The 16,273-nt window shown below is 41.5% G+C and overlaps 1 protein-coding gene across 1 annotated transcript; it reads left to right on the top strand.

Moving 5' to 3' along the window:
- The first annotated feature begins 633 nt into the window (after nucleotides 1–633).
- Nucleotides 634–5,210, top strand: CLEC3A (C-type lectin domain family 3 member A). Its single transcript, XM_064671254.1, has 3 exons — nucleotides 634–830; nucleotides 1,991–2,071; nucleotides 4,731–5,210. The coding sequence occupies exons 1-3, from the start codon at nucleotides 716–718 to the stop codon at nucleotides 5,120–5,122; spliced, it is 588 nt and encodes a 195-aa protein (XP_064527324.1). The 5' UTR covers nucleotides 634–715; the 3' UTR covers nucleotides 5,123–5,210.
- The last annotated feature ends 11,063 nt before the right edge of the window (nucleotides 5,211–16,273 follow it).

Genomic DNA, 16,273 nt, shown 5'->3' with positions numbered 1-16,273 from the left:
CGGACAGGACTTGGGAACCTTTGGAAGAGCATTACTACCTTTTGTTCCCCTGACTAGACCCTGCTGGTTGCATGGACTGTTCTAACTCACTCAGAAATGCAGTCATATCTATCAGGCATTTATTAACTCTTCATAAAGCAGTAAATGCACCCCTCACATAATGTGATCTTACTGTATATATACTCCATGTGGGTCTGTAGTTGCAGTGTTTGCATTTACTCAGGGAGGGATGTTCTGGTTTTGTTTCAGTGTAAGAGGATGGTCACTGTCATGACTTAACCAGCTTGGCACAGAGCCATTCTGGGTGAGCCTGTGACATTTGTAGAAATCTTCTGGCTCCCCCTCTTTGGGGCTGGCATTGCACAGCATGGTTTTGGGCATTCATCTGACCTTCCATACATTTTGGCTTCAGTGTTAAAACAGGAGATACGGCGCTTACAAGTGAGGCAATCAGTGCACTGTTCAGTGCTGGTACAGCTGAGCTCAAAATGGAAATAGGAATTTCAGATGGGATATGAGAACAAGGGGGTGTCTTATGCTACAGCCAGCTTAAGTATTACACACAGTTCGTAAGCAAGGAGCACAGCCAACCCTACCACCACACTTTATAAACCTGACCTCAGGCACTCCCCACTGAGATGTGTCTGTGTGACTTGCTCTCAGAGCTGCTGAAGAGAATCTCTTGAAGGTCCTTGTTAAGGTCTTTCAAAGAGACATGGCACAAACTGGACTTATGATTTTCCTACTCATAAGTTTACTACTGGTGGATCAGACCATCAGCCAGGCTTCCAAATTCAAAGCCAGGAGGCACAGCAAACGTAGAGTGAAAGGTACTGGGTCTTAACTGGGAGGAGGGATAGAAGCTTATAGTCTATGCAAATTTACTGTGTACTTTAAATAGCATTGCATGAACCAGAAACTTACATTATACAAATGCTTAATAACAAAGGACATTTGAGTCTGTACTATATTTGTCTTTAAAACATTTATATGTGAGTTAGCAAAGCCAAGAATAAGGTGCCAGTATGAGTTATGGAAATAGAGCAGTATAGAAGCTGTAAATATATTGCTCTGTTATGTCTGTTTACCTCTGTCAACATTATTTAGAACTCACAGGTACAGCTGAGAGAGGACTCTGGCCAGTCATTCTTAGTTACACAGTTATATTGATTAAAATCAGAAAAATGGAAATTCATGTTGGGGGTGGGGGGGGAAGCAGAATAAAGTATTCAGTCTCCAAGGATTATTGTTCGGATTTTTGCTCCATTTTCTAATTTTAACAGAATATCTGTCTAATACTTGTGGAATATTACTCCACTTGTGTGAAAAGTACTGTGAAATGGCAAGTCAAACCAATGAAAAAGGATTAGCAGGAAAAGATAAAGGATCAATTCCCACAGCAAAGCTTACAGAGCAAATACAAAACCACAGAACGCTGTTTGGAGATGTCTGTGTATTTAATTTAAAGACTTATTTCTAATAAAAGAGGGTATGATGGAGGTTACACTGGTGGCAAATATTTGAGCTCCTGGCTAATGAAAAAAACGCTTTGATAAAGCCATTGTACAAGAAGATTGCACTGCTCTGGAGCCATGCAGTTATAGATGTTGGAATGTCCAGGGTTTTAAGTTTGGGATCCTAAGGACAGACTGCTTATACACCTTTTGTGCCAGCACAGAGTAGCACAGATTGGAGAACCTGAAGTCCTGCCTTGGGGAAGCCATGAAGGACAGCGAGGTTTATACCCACAGGCAGCAGGGAATGTGGCGAGGAGCTTTCCAGGGTGCAGCTGGAGGACTGGGGAGGTAACACAGGTCTGTAGGAATCCTGCAGGAATTCTTTCATTAAGGACAAATCTTTAAAAACAATCAAAACACATCTCAGCAATGCAGCAACCCATGATATTTTGAAACAGCTTTTAATATATAATTTTTTAATTTGTGTGTGTGTGTGCATATCTGTTATTTTATGTATATTGATTTTATTTAAGAAAAAGATGACCTGAAGACCCAGATTGACAAACTGTGGCGAGAAGTAAATGCTCTGAAAGAAATGCAAGCACTCCAGACAGGTAAAGCAGCTTACACTGGTCAATGGTTTCCAGAAGTTCTCAGTGCCTCTCCTCTCCCCTTCACTCCCATCCCTTTCTTTCATGGGATTTTGTGACCAAGGTATACAACTGCTTAAGAGCATGGTGTGCCACAGCTGTACCAGTGAGAGAAGGAAGCAAGGATTCAAATAAAATCAAGTCTGAACAAATAAAATCAAGTCTGAGAGCAAGAGTCAATCTGGAACAAAAACTACGTTTGTCTTTGCACAACTTAGAGCTGTGAGTTTTGATATCATCAAAGGCAACACAATGAGGGTTTCTGGGTTTGAGGGTTTAAATGGTCAGAGTGAGGTGCCCGGCTTTGATATGAACATGGGCTAACCAGAAAGGCAAAAGCATTCATGGAAAAGGCTGAGAATACCCCAAAAAGGAAGCTAAAAGGACTGAGCCTATTTAAAATGTGCGGTTTGCAACATTCAAATTTGAATGTTGCCATAAAACTTCGAAGTTTTATGAACTCTGTGAGTTCAGAAATGCCCTGCATCAATGTGCAGAGTCCTTTAAGTATTTAAATAACCAGATGGAAATTTCCAAACAAAATCAGAGGGATAAATACACATGCACCTACTAGACAGTTGTGCTTTTTCACAGCTGTTGACATAAAATTTGGCATTTAATCTTGTACAAGAAGGCACTACAGAGGAAATTACATCATTCCCATGAAACAGAACATATTTTCCTTAGGGATGGTAATATCTGGGTTGTCCGGTTCTATGCCTTGGGTTAAACAGAGCTTTTTGAGCTTTACAAAATATTTTTATTTCAAATGTCTTATAATAAGGCTTTAGAAGTTTCTTAAAAGAGGGAGCCTGTGCTAGACAAGTAACTCTTGTTTAAAAGTAACTCTTGTGTTGCTTCCAGAAGGAGCTTGAGAGTAAGCACGCAGTGGCTTAGAAATGAAACCAGAGCCAGGAGATTTTTTTATCCTCAAAACTTATTTTGAACTTTATTCTAAATTCATAACCCACACTGTTCAACTGGATTCCAAATCTGACAAAAAGAGACCTATCACCACCCCAGCTCCGACTGTATTTGTTAATGTCCTTATGATAACTGAAAAAGGAGCTGCTTTTTTAGCTTATGGACATTTCTAAAATACACATTAAAAATCTTCTTTTGCTTGAGTTTCCTAGGTCTCCTTTTTACATGGCGTGAAATGTGAAATGCTGCCACACATCACTTTCTCCCTAAAGATGGCCTGTCTTTATCATTGATGCAGCATTGCTGAAGTAGATAAAGTCTCTCTGATCTTTCCCACAAATATAAATTTGTTAAAGCATTCCACATTTAACAAATATGTTCATTACTCCTCTTTGGCCACTAGCAGTTGGAAGGGTTAAAATTTGAACTTTAAGCCCTAATATAAAATTATGACCATGAAATGCAGCTAAGGAATGCAGTGAATACTACAACTGGAAATACTAAAAACTGAGACATAGGATATGGTCCAAAGTGGATTTCCATATCCTGTTGATCAGAGACATAATTACTTTCTTACAAGAACAGATGACAGGAATTAGAAACAGATTATAGAAAACATCAGGGCAGAAGATGTTGTAAATACAAGATGGGGTTAAGCAATAAATGAAATAATCTGCAAGTAGCCACATGTAGGATTCTAAAAATAATTGTCACAGGAGTTTATTCAAGGCCTTTGCTACCTTCCTCAGCTCAGAAGGAACACTCCATCAAGGAGGGTTCTCTTGCTGTAAGTATTTTTCTTGGGAGAATCAGTTTTTCACATATCTGCATTAGGAGAGTTGGAAAGCAAAGTTTAAGGATTCCCTCACAGACCTTGGGCTGGAAGGACTCCGACAGCAGCTCTGCAAGGCAATTCCAGTTACAGAGCATATGCCAAATTAATGTTCTAGTGCATTTGGACTTTACATCAAGACTTCCCTTATATTTTCCACTAGAAGTAAAAGCAAACAGATTTATAAATGCAAATATTTAGAAGATTTGGTCCAGATTGTCCTGCAAGCTCAGTAATAAGTGTGCACTTTTTAAAAGTGTTTATAGATGTAAGTTACTTTACTTCATTTGAATTTAGAGTTTGAAGGGGGGGACTTTGTTGGAAAGAAATTAACACCTAAAGAGGTGAATATGAATTCTGCAAGTGGAAATACACTTTTATCAATCATTCAAAGATTTGCATTATAAATTTCAGATCAATCTTTTTTCTGGTAAGCAGGACACATTTAATACAGCACTTTTCACTTCTGCCTTTGCTTGCTGGAAACTGAGCTTAGTTAAGGTATAAAAATTTACTTTACTTTAGCACTTAAATAGCATAAATATTAAAAGACATTTAGATCGGTCTCTACTATGAAGATCTGTCTCTACTATAAAGGTTTCCTGATGACCAATTCACATCTGCCAGCAATACGAACATCCATAACTTATCCATTCAAGACTGATGAAATAAGGCAAAAAATGTGTGAAAGCAGGATTATTCAGTAAAAGAAGAAACTCCACTCTGTGAAGTCAAAGCCTTTCACTTGCTGAGGGACTTGTCTGCTCCATTTTCAACTTACCTTTAGAAAATTATCTTTAGAAGAACCATTATTGAAAGCTCTTGCCCACACTTGTACTGAACGTACAAACTCATTTCTATTCCCAGTGTGTCTCCGTGGGACAAAGGCCCATAAGAAGTGCTACCTCATGTCAGAAGGCACCAAGCATTTCCATGAAGCCAATGAAGACTGCATAACCAAGGGAGGGACACTGGCTATCCCAAGGAATAACGAGGAAACAAACATTCTTCGAGATTACGGCAAGAGAAGTACACCCAGAGCATCCGAGTTCTGGCTGGGGGTCACTGACATGATCAATGAAGGGAAATTTGTTGATGTCAATGGCATGGTTCTGCAGTACTTCAACTGGGATCGTGCCCAGCCCAATGGGGGCAAACGTGAGAACTGTGTGTTTTTTTCTCTTTCGTCCCAAGGCAAGTGGGTGGATGAGGTGTGTCGTACCGCCAAAAGATACATTTGTGAATTCCTGATCCCATAATTACAGATACAAAAGACCATAGCCATGTTTCAGGTTAACATGCAGTTTTGCTTAGGAACCCCTCCCACTCAGAGTGCGGTGAGTTAAAAGTATCCATCTCCTGCATCGTACTCACTCTTTCCTGAAACACAAGTTTGCTCTGTTAAATTATTTTTTATTCAGATGCCAAAAATATTATGTTTTCTGAGTGCTCTCATTATGTACAGAGATATATATTATGTTTTAACCCACATTGTATCATATTTTGGCATATTATTTCAACCTGATGCTTGGGTTGCTGGATTTCACCTCCTATTTCTGTACTTTATTTACAAAAGATTGCTGCATGATGACCCTTCCCAATATAAGGTGTAGGGATCCTCTCAGTTCCAGAGCTTAAGAGGGACTTTGGCATTATGTGAGCTCCTGTGAAAAACAGCCATTATCATGATAGAGCTTAATAGGATGTATCTGTGACCGAGAGTTTTACCTATGGGTTAAGAACGGAGAATGAAACAGAAAAATCTCATGGTAATTTTTATGCTACATGCAGCTCACAACAATACAATGCTAGAAAACGGGGGAGTGGCTGTTCTAAAATATCAGTTTGCTTCTAAATGTCTCAATTATGGTTAAATATCAGATGTCATTTGGAACATTCCCATAGAAGAAACCAACCTGGAACAAGATCACACCTCTACTGTGTAAAGCCTTAATAATCCTTCTCTCCTGCAGCATCAGACAGGCTTTATCACCCAGAGAGTCACACTGCCTGAAAGCACAGGGAGGGAAGGAGGGAGGGAGGGAGGATCCCCTTTCTGGACACAACATCCCACGTCTCCCTGTGGGAAAGGCAGGATGAGTGGCACAAAAGAGTGGGGCCAAAGCACAGCTCAAACCGTGGCCACATGCAAATTTTCCCAACTTAACGCCTGACATTTGGAAACGAAGTAAAATGCTCTGGTTGCTCTTTGCTGTTCTTATCCTCACAACAGAGATTTGCCTTCATGTCATAAATAGCAGTTTCTCTCTTGTGGATAGGAATTTCATTTAAAGATTTAAATATATTGCTGCTTGGAGGCTCAGTCCTACTTCTTACCATTTAAATGTGCAAGATTTACTTAAATTATGCAATAAATTTGCAATTACTGGTATTTAATTGTTGTACTATTTTTGACAGCTTATGCATCCATGCGAAGGCCATTCTTTCCTAAGACTTTTCTTGAGGATTCAAAAAGGGAACTTTTTTTTTACTGTTGTTTTTACAGGCCTCAGGACAAAATTTGGATTCCTACTTGCCAATTGCTGTATGAGATGCAACTATTGAATGCATCACTGTAATATGTTGTAATTAAATTAATTTTCAACTCATTTCAATCCATTTTCATTCATCCTGCACTTATGTATTTGGCCTGATTTTGAATTCTCTCACTTAGCTCCTGAGTTGAAATAGAGAAGCAAAAAGTCCCCATTTATATACAATTTTCTTTAAAAATCTAGCCTTTGCTAAGGTTGGGGTCAGTATTCCTTTTACCTACATTTTTACATGATTAAAAGCCTGAAGTAATTTTGTATGGCTTCTTTACCTCTGGCTTGTCTGAAATAAGTCAGTATCTCAGCATATCCCTACAGCTGCAGTCAAACTGAAAACTCACCAGCAATTCCAGAATTTGTTTACCTTTGAGGAGTTTATACATTTATGTCCCATTCAATCTATTTCAGCCAAGCTTCTGAGTTGTATGCAGGAATGTTTATGGGTATTTTTGGTGGATGTTTATCAGCCAGCAGACACAGATACCAAACTTTGTTCAGCAGTGATTTAGTACATGAAGACAAAATCCACCTTACACAAATCAATTTGAAGCTTCCCAACAGGATGATTAGTTAAGAAATAACGAAGGGACATAAAACAACAGGGAAAATGATGGTGGAAAATTCATGTGGATAGAATTGGAGAGGAGATGGTGGGAGATTTCCTCGAGAAATACCTGTAGTGGGAGCAAGAAAGAAAACAAAGTGAAAACACAGCAGGGAGACAAACTTTGTCCTGTCAAAGTAACTGCCACTGCCTTTCCTCTCAAAGGCCAAATGTGCCCATGAGGAATGAGCTCAGGGTGAGGGGGAGTGTTTGCTGCCTGCTGGGCCTGCTCTGCCCCACTGCTGCACCAGTTCTCTCCCCCAGACCATCACTCCTACCTTTCTCCTCTCCTGATAAACATGAGGCATTTCCCATCTTTTCCATTCGAGCCCATCAGGCCCCCTTCTCTACACTGGTCTCCCGCTATCATTCTCTGAAACCATCTGGGCTCTCCCAGTGACATTTCCCATTCCAGTTCCAACTCTGGGTTCCCATCCCTGCAGAAGTCCCACCAAGATGTGCCCCAGGGCCACCTGCTCCCCAGTACACCTGTGTCCAGCTGCTGAAGGGCTGGAAGAGCTGGAGTTCTGCACGCAGCTGGGGCATCCTGCTTTGCAGAGGGGTGCTGTGTCATGGCGTGGGCACTCACACAGTGATTCCCATTTGAACCCTGGATAGGGAAGAAAAGATTTTAAAAACTTTTTGTGATAATGAATAAAGCCTTTTACTGATACATTAGGGCCAGGCACCTGTGGATTGCACATTTAAATAGACAGGCTGCTTATAAGCTAGAGATATTCAGACCTAAAACATGGGAACATGATACACATACTAAAGCACCACGATTTATTGTTCTATGCTTATGCAGAAGAAATGTGGAAAATTCCACAGACATATATCACCTCTGTCAGGATAATCAGAGATGAATACAGGTGTAATTAAAAAGAAAAGCAGCAGCAGCACAACAGGGACAAGACTCTACAGAGGGTTTAGTTGTAAAGTAAAGGATGTACTTTTAAATGAGCTGCCTTTATATTGTATCACAGCTATGAGAGCTGCTAGTAATTACTAAACCCTTCAAAATTAATCTCCCCCTCCCTAATTTAAACAAATATAATGAAAAATAGCTTTTCCAGGGATACTTAACCTCCTCAGAGGCACAGTGGCATTTATCTTTGTAAATCTACTAAAGTACTACACTATTTTTCCATGTGATGATAATCGTTTTGCAAAAATAAAACGTACATCTTTAGTGAAAATGGAATAGAAACCTTCTAGAGTTGCACTATTAGGGCATGACCCAAAGTTCTTCAAAGTGAATGGAAAGATTCCTGTTGAAATCAAGGGGGTCTCAACCAGAATATCCCAAACTCTTGGTACACAAATGTTGAAGTACAATCTGCTTTAAGACAAGCATTCTCAAGTGCTCCTGCAGAAAATATTTGTTCAAAAGGCAGAGTTGCCAGGACCTTTTACTTTTTCAGAAAATCCAGTGTAAATGAAAAGACTCATTCTCCTCCTTCAGTAGCAGTGAGATTTTCCTTCCCAGCGAAGAAAGCACAGGAGCAGAACTAGGTCTTGTGGAAACCTTTCACTTGTGAAATCCTTCAGTCCATTCCAAGTGAAAATGCCTGATCTACGAAGTATTGAAGCAAAAGGACTGTTTTTCAATTTACTTCAACAGACTTTGGGCCAAAACAAGACTTGTCATCCCTCTTCTATTTTTACTGACTATCACCCTGGTTTCATTCCTGGAGATGTTTAAACTAGCAAATGCAGACATCAGGTCAAGAAGAACTAGCAGAATTAGCCCTTTGCAAAGACAACTGATTTAATTTTTTTCTTATATGTTGCCAAAGTTCCTTATTCTAACTTAAAATATGAGCATGCCCTGTGTTCAGGCAAAACCAAGTGCCTGTTGCAAAATGCTTACAGTCTAGATAGACAAAAGGAAGATTTTATCCCCATTTTACAAAGGGATAGCTGAAGCATTAAGAAATTAAGAATTGAAATATAACAATTTTGAGCAAGGAAAGGAAAATGAATTCTTCTGGAACCAGTACCTCAGCCACTAGGGTGTCTTTCTTTTCCAAGAGGGCATGTGATGAATATCCCACTGTCTGGAGCACAGACATATCCCTCCATCCTGAGTGCAGTGTCTGGGTGGGAATGTGGGAACAGCTGAGTGGGAATGTGGGAACAGCTGAGTGGGAATGTGTGTGTGGGAACAGCACAGGGACTGACCAGGCGGGAGGATCCAGGTGCCAGATAACAAAGATGTCAGCTGGGAGAGAGAGGAGGGCAAGGGTTGTTCCTGCCACAACTACTCTGTCCTCTGACAGGGACCATGAATTTCCCTTCTATAAAAAAAAAAAGCCCATATCAAATTAACTTTATTTTTGATTCCTGGGTCAGGTAATGCTGTTTTAAACATTCAATTGACAAATGCTATCTTTCATATTTACCCCAGTACGTCCAGACTAATTCTGTTACTGCACACCATGTGATCAGTGTAGCCAATAATGAGTTACTGTAGAACTGCTCTGTAAATCTACCATGCTCTTAAACTAATTACCATTCTACATATTTAGCTGAGCAATCAGTCTAAGCTAAATACAGCAAAGTGAAAAATATCAAGATTATAAGGATGAAACAAACTGTGCTTGTATCTAATTAAGCACAGAACAATATGCTGAAGTGCAAACATGGATGCTGGAGGCAAATGTGTTTTAGGAAACCTGTCCAAGTTTGAGAAGGCACTATTTCAGATATTTTCACTGTAGCCTGATGAAGACTGACATATTTGTCTTGGTTCAAATATGTATGTTATATTTATAATGTTACGATTTTAATTTGTTAGAGAAATGAAAGCTACATCTGTTCCTATTGCAAATATATTTCATACATGCTACACAAAGTTAAACTATTTCCTATAAAAATATGGCTGACACAAAGATTTAAGACTCTGTAGTCTGTAGTGTTGAGGCATAATTAGGTCCACTAGGTGAGAAACAGCTTCCTCCGTTCCAAGCACCAAGGTCAGAGGTTCAAACATTGTCTTCAAAGATGTTTTCTCATGCCTAACTTTCTCTTGGCTCTGGAGTTATTGGCATTATCAACCCATTCTTATTATTAATCATCATATGTATGACCTGCTACCATCTAGCATGCTCTTTTGCTGATTAAAACACAACATTTGCTGAGAATGTTGCTTACCAAGAACCACTGAGACCATTTTGGAACATTATAAAAGATAGTTGAAAGGCATTGCTAAGAAGCCCTTTGTCCTCTCTTACTCCTACATTTCATAAAATCTGTTGTGTGAAGACAATGTTATGAATATTGCTTAGTCTCCAGTTTATAAAATCTTTGGTACTAATTCTCTTTTGTATTTACTAATGCAAAAATCTCAGTGGAATTTCTCCACTGCTTTAAATGAAGTTAAATTCTAACTGCCTGACCTCCCAGGCTGCTTCCCATGTCCTTAAGATGGAACACATATAGCTGGTTCAAAATGGTAACAGGTGCAAAATTTTACTAATATGCTGCAGTACTTTGAGATCTTCCTAAAGATGTGTGTTTAATCTGGACAAGGGATCTTTCAGTGAGGTGTAATGTTTTTGTTTATGTTTTCTTGTAATTTATTCCTGAGTTAAACTGACACAGGACTACATTCTCATGGGCTGCTTTGCTGGTGTTCTCAATATAAAGAAGGTGAACCACTTCATGCGGATTCCCTAGTAAGGAAATCACATGTGAATATCGTCTTTAAAAGGCCCTTTTCAGATGATCCTGTAAGAAAGCATTTATCTTGAGACTGGCCAAAGGAACCCCTGTGATAGTGGATGATTCTTGTGAAGAATCCAGCTGAGTTCTTGGGATCAGCCCAGATTACATTGTGGAATCCTGGAATGCGTATGAAGCGAATGCAGCTTTTGAGATCAGAGGCAGGTACCAAAGAAAACACCTTCAGTTTTCCCTTGTACACTCTGCTATGGAGACACTGGAAAAATGGAAGACAACGGGCTCAAGGGGATTTTATTAGCATGTGAATCTTCCCAGACTTTGGCCTGCACGGCACTATAAATTTTCCTGCAATATATTTGCCAATATATGGCATTTAAGTAGCATCCACTGGATCTCGCAAACATATCAGGGGCACTAGGAGACTGGATGCAGTCCCTGTCCCCCAGAGACAAGCTTTTCTGTCTTTTTTCAGAATTTTAAATCCAGGTTTTTTGGTCTTCATTAGCTGCCCTACTGAAACTTGGTGCTGTACTAGTGTTAAAATAAAATCAGAAGGTTTCTTAGGAAATATAAACTGTACCTGCTGACATGTATGTGTGTGTGTGTGTGTTTGCAGCTGTTCAATAAGTTAACGAATAGAATCTAAGTTCATAAGTACACTTCTAGAAAGAGTTAATGAAGAAGCTGCTAATAGCACCTTCTCTGAGCAGTGTGTACCATCCATCACTATACCTCAGCCTGGAACACTGATGGTCTGCCAGACATCACAAGGTAGCCTGAAAAATGGTCTCTCTCCTTTCAGAAAATCAATCTCACGCAGATGACCAAACCATCAAGACAAAATACATTAATATGAGTAATAAAAATATAATAAACTCATATGAAGCATATTTCCATGAGATAGTAGGTGCCCTTTGGTTTTCAGAAAGGTTGAGAAGCACTCTGACCACAACAGAAGAGCTTTTGTAGTTATAAGCAATTTATTGGTTGGCTGGTCCGTGTAATAACAGCTTATTAAGGAATACATCAAGCACTGTGTAACCTTTGACAAATTATTTATAAGTGTTAATTAATGAAAAACATCTTTTTCTTAGCATGCTGTCAGCATGATCAATCTGTTTTTAGTATCATGAAAGACATATGCCCCCAATAGTCTCATTTGGCTTTCTTGGCAAGTGGGAATAAGTAGGAGTGAATAAGCAAGGTCACATATGAAACACTGATTAGAAGGAAATGATTACCATATGAATTGGGTCATTCTACTGAAATATTGAAGGAAGGTGATCAGAATAGAATGTTCTGGAGACTCTGCCAGTTTTCTTCCCCAGGCATTGCATTTAGTAGTATTGCATTGAAAGAAAAAAGGCCATTGGTCAATAGGGAGGGAAATGTCAAGCTTTACTCAAGGTACAGATGTTCTTCATTATGCAGGGTACATAAAATCTGAGAAAGAAACTCATCAGTAGAGTTGGGTGAATAATGGGTTGTCTGGTTTTGTGGTCAAGCAAAAAAAAAAAGCAGGAGAAAAATGATCAAGCAAAGCAGAAAATTTTTGAGGGTTTGGGGTTTTTTTAGTTTTCTTTTCTTGGGGGGAAGAAGAAAGAGAGATTAGATGCAGAGAAGGGGGTTAGGGAGAAAGGAAGGAGAAAAAAAAAAAAAGGAAAAGCTGATCTCTGATCTCTAATCAGCTTTACCTGGTAGCAACTGTACAAGCTATCCTCTCCAGAACAGCTGATGAGAGCAGATAATTTTCAGGATTGAATGATTAGGGTATGTCTACAGTGTCAAATCCTTTAAGTTACACATCCTGAGACAGCTAGACATGAGTTTCCTCTTTGGAAGCTATGTAGTCACTAGTCATGGAGCAGAAAAGCTTTGCTGGCAACTGTCTGACCCAGATGCTATGGGTGCACCTTTTGTCTTTAAACTCAAACCTGAGAAAGCAAGAACACACAAAATGTTTCATAAGTCTTCCTTAGCTGCTGTGTCAACCAGGTACTATTAAAAGGTGATTTTAATTCTTTCTTTTTGTCATGATACAGTAAACTTTGCTGGAAATATCTTGGTAGGTTAAGAACTTCTCTTACCTATGCTTCTTCCCACCTTCCTGCTTGACAGTGCTATATACACTACACAGGCATCTCTGCTCCCCTCTTGTGTCAGGGAATAGTTTGGGTCTTCACATTCCTCTGTAAGATCAAGATACAGTTGACTTTTATTGAGGAAAAAGTTAAATAGTACCTTATCAAGCTCTCCTGCCAAAGGGATGACACTAGCTGTTAGAAGCTAATGAATCATGTGAAAAACATTCAGGAATATGATCTTTAGCTGAGAGGACTGAGATCTGCTTTTTAACACTGTTATATGTTACATTTGACTACTCCAATCACTTGTTGAATATTTGTAGCAGAGGATAGCCCCATTAGAGTCTTAGGCCTACAAAAGTGTGTTTGGAGATTTTTATTAACCTATTTTGAGAGTTCCATATTACCACTGAAGACAGAATAATTGTGAAGAGTTTTGTGAGTTGTATCAAGAGTTAAAATGCTGGATTCTCTCCAACTGTGGAATAGAGGCTCCACCACAGAAGTGTTTTGTGCCAAGAAAAGCAATTTAAAAATGAGTAATGAGGGCATATTGTTAACCATTACTCTTTAAAGATCTATTTTTCATTTTTAAAGTCTGTACAAGCCACAGACTATTTTTGGAGGTAAGTCTCCCTTTGGTCCCTCTTCAAAACCACAGAATATATATATTCTCATTCAGTAGGGAAAGGTGAATACCTTAAATCAAACATCTTATGCATGACTTTCAGGAGAATTCATGACCAGGTTTTAAGGAAGACATTGAGACCCAAGGTCCAACAGCATTCAACACTCAGTAATTAAGACCTTTTGAAAATCCAGCTACTTGGTGCCAACATGAAATTCTAGCCTTTGGAGATTTCTCCTCTGATAGGGACATACCAATACACTGGTTTTTCCAGGTTGAAGTGAAATCCAATATGTCCATTAATTTGCACTTCCATAAATGCTTTTTTTCCTCATTAGATCATCTTAACACTAACTTAGTAGATTAGGCAACTGTGGGTGCTTTTTTTTTGCTACTCAATTACAGGATCAGTAGATGTCAGGATGTAAAGGAATGTAATGCTAGCTTCCTACTGAATTCAAATTGATTTTCAGGCAGAACAAAAATTAGCTGAAAGTCCATAAAATAGTCCACTGAGTTGTACTTAACGTGCACAGGGGGAGAATTCCCAGTCTTGCCAAGGAAATAGAGTTATGACTGCAAACCAGATATGATGTGCTTCACTGGGATGACAGAGATTCAGAGAGAGAGTGAAACAAAGGCAAGATAAACAGTGCACAGTCACCTAAAGGGAAATGAGAGGGGAGTATAGGACTTATGATACTTCTTTCTGCAAATGGATCATACACTGAATTTCCTTTAAAATATAAGCTGGATTCAAATCCCTCACAAATGAAATGTCACTATGTCACTTGCTTTTAACAGCTTTCAACCCACTGGCACCCCCAAACCAGAAATATCCCTTAAACCTTGGTGGTATTACCCAAATCCAGGAACAAACCCTAAATCCAGATGCACCCCACACCTGGCAGCACTCCCCAAATCTGGCAGCACACACCTGACACACATGGTAACCCTCCCAAACCCTGGAGTTTCCCCCCAAACTGGCAGCAGACACCACACTCAGGCACACCCCCAAAACCTGCTGGCAACCTCCAAACCCAACAAACTCTCCGAAGCCCATGGACACATCTTAAACCTGCCAACAGTCCCACAAGTCCAGAAAGAACCTCCAGATATACCCCTGAACTAGGCATCTTCCCCCAGGCCAGGCAGCCCCCCCAAAACTGGCAGCACCTCCCAAAAGCTGGCAGCACTACCCAGCCCCGGTGGGCTGAGGCTGTGCCATGACCCCCCAGCTCAGCCAGGACAGGGAACGGAGGCCGAAGCATGGAAGGTGCTGCCAACCCCGAGGGAGAAGACAACCCCCCCCCTTAACAGTTCCCTCGAGAAAGGCAGAGGAGGATGAGTGACAAACGAGTGTGGGCTCTCCCAGTGCAGACCAGCAGACTTTAATGTGCCGGGTGAGGGGGTTCAGCACGGGGGGCTGGCACACGGCTGGCCCTGCGCTGCATTCCCGGACGGCTGTAGGGCTTTTTCGCCCGCCGTTCCTGCCGGAGGAGGTGCCGGATCCGTATGGGCCCAAACTGGGAGCAGTTGTCTCTCTTGATGGCCGTGGTGTCGTGAGAGCCTCCCGAGCTGAGGTTGTGCTGCACCACTGTGAAATGGAACATGTTATGGTGAGCACTGGGAGAGACTCTGCCCCAGCAGTGCTGGAGTTTTGGTTTCCTGACGCTCCTCCACCAACGCAGAGGGAACAGAGGGATGCGTGTGAGGGCCCAGAGCCCCTCCAACTACCCTCCCCCCTGAGAAGCCCAGGGCAAGCTCCTTCTCCACACCCCTTTCCTAACTTCTGTAGATAACACTGATGCCCAGTATCCTTTGATGCTGGCCTTGGTGATGATGTCACAGTGGCTGCCATGACATCACCACCACCCATCTGTGTGCGTCCCCCTCCCCTGATTTGGGGAAGGAGGCCTCCTGTGTGTTGATAGGCTCCCTGTTGATGGCAGGCACGCCTGTAATGGAAAGCATGGGAACGGGAGTGGGGCCAGCTCTGTGGGGATGTGGAGAGCACTGAGAGCGGGGACCAGGATGCACCAAACAAGGGGGTGGGGACCTGGAAAAGTCTGCGGGTTGGGGATGTGCAAGTGTGTGACAGGGACAGCACCAAGCCCAGAGATGGGGACCTCACTGAGCATGGAGTTGGTGACAATGCTGAGAATGTGCATTGCTTTGGGATTTGTGACCAAAGCAGTGTGGGTGACACAGCACCGCCCGAGCCACGCTGAGCAGGGAGTGCACAGTGCTGAGGCCTTTTCAGCTCCTCAGCCCAGCACCAGTGAGCAGGCTGGGCACCAGACACTGGGAGGGGACGCAGCTGGGACAGCAGACTCCCTTAACCCAAGGGATTATCCCACACCTCATGATGTCTGCTCAGCCCCACAAATGCTGCTCCCAGACCAGCAAGGCGCTGTGTGGCTTGTCGTGAGCCACTCTTTTTGCATCACTTGTTGGTTCTGCTTTGTTTTCCGTATTAAACTGTCTTAGCCCATGAGGTTTGGCATTTTTACCTTTCTGATCCTGCCCCCTCTCTCAGTGTGGAGGAGAGTGTGTGAGTGGCTGCGAGGGACTCAGCTGCCCACTGGGATTAGACCAGGACAGCCTGGGACACGGGCACTGCTGGGCACAGGGTGCCATCTCTTTTGCTGCCTGCTGTGCCAAGAAGGTGGAGTAGGGGGACTCAAATTCCACCCCGGTATTCAAAGCACATGGACTCATTCCTCAGTTCCCCCTTCCACAGCTCCTGAGCAAGCCAGAGGGTACAGCCAGCACCAGCCCCGTGCTGGTGGTGTCCTGAGGAAGTTCTGTGGGCAGAGATCCCTTGGCCCCGGTGCCTCTGCTGACTCCAGGTC

The sequence above is a fragment of the Pseudopipra pipra genome, chromosome 14 (genome assembly GCF_036250125.1).
Source record: "Pseudopipra pipra isolate bDixPip1 chromosome 14, bDixPip1.hap1, whole genome shotgun sequence".
Classification (NCBI taxonomy): Eukaryota; Metazoa; Chordata; class Aves; order Passeriformes; family Pipridae; genus Pseudopipra; species Pseudopipra pipra.
Note: the sequence above shows the minus strand (reverse complement) of the source record. Positions and strands in the feature narration are given on the sequence as shown.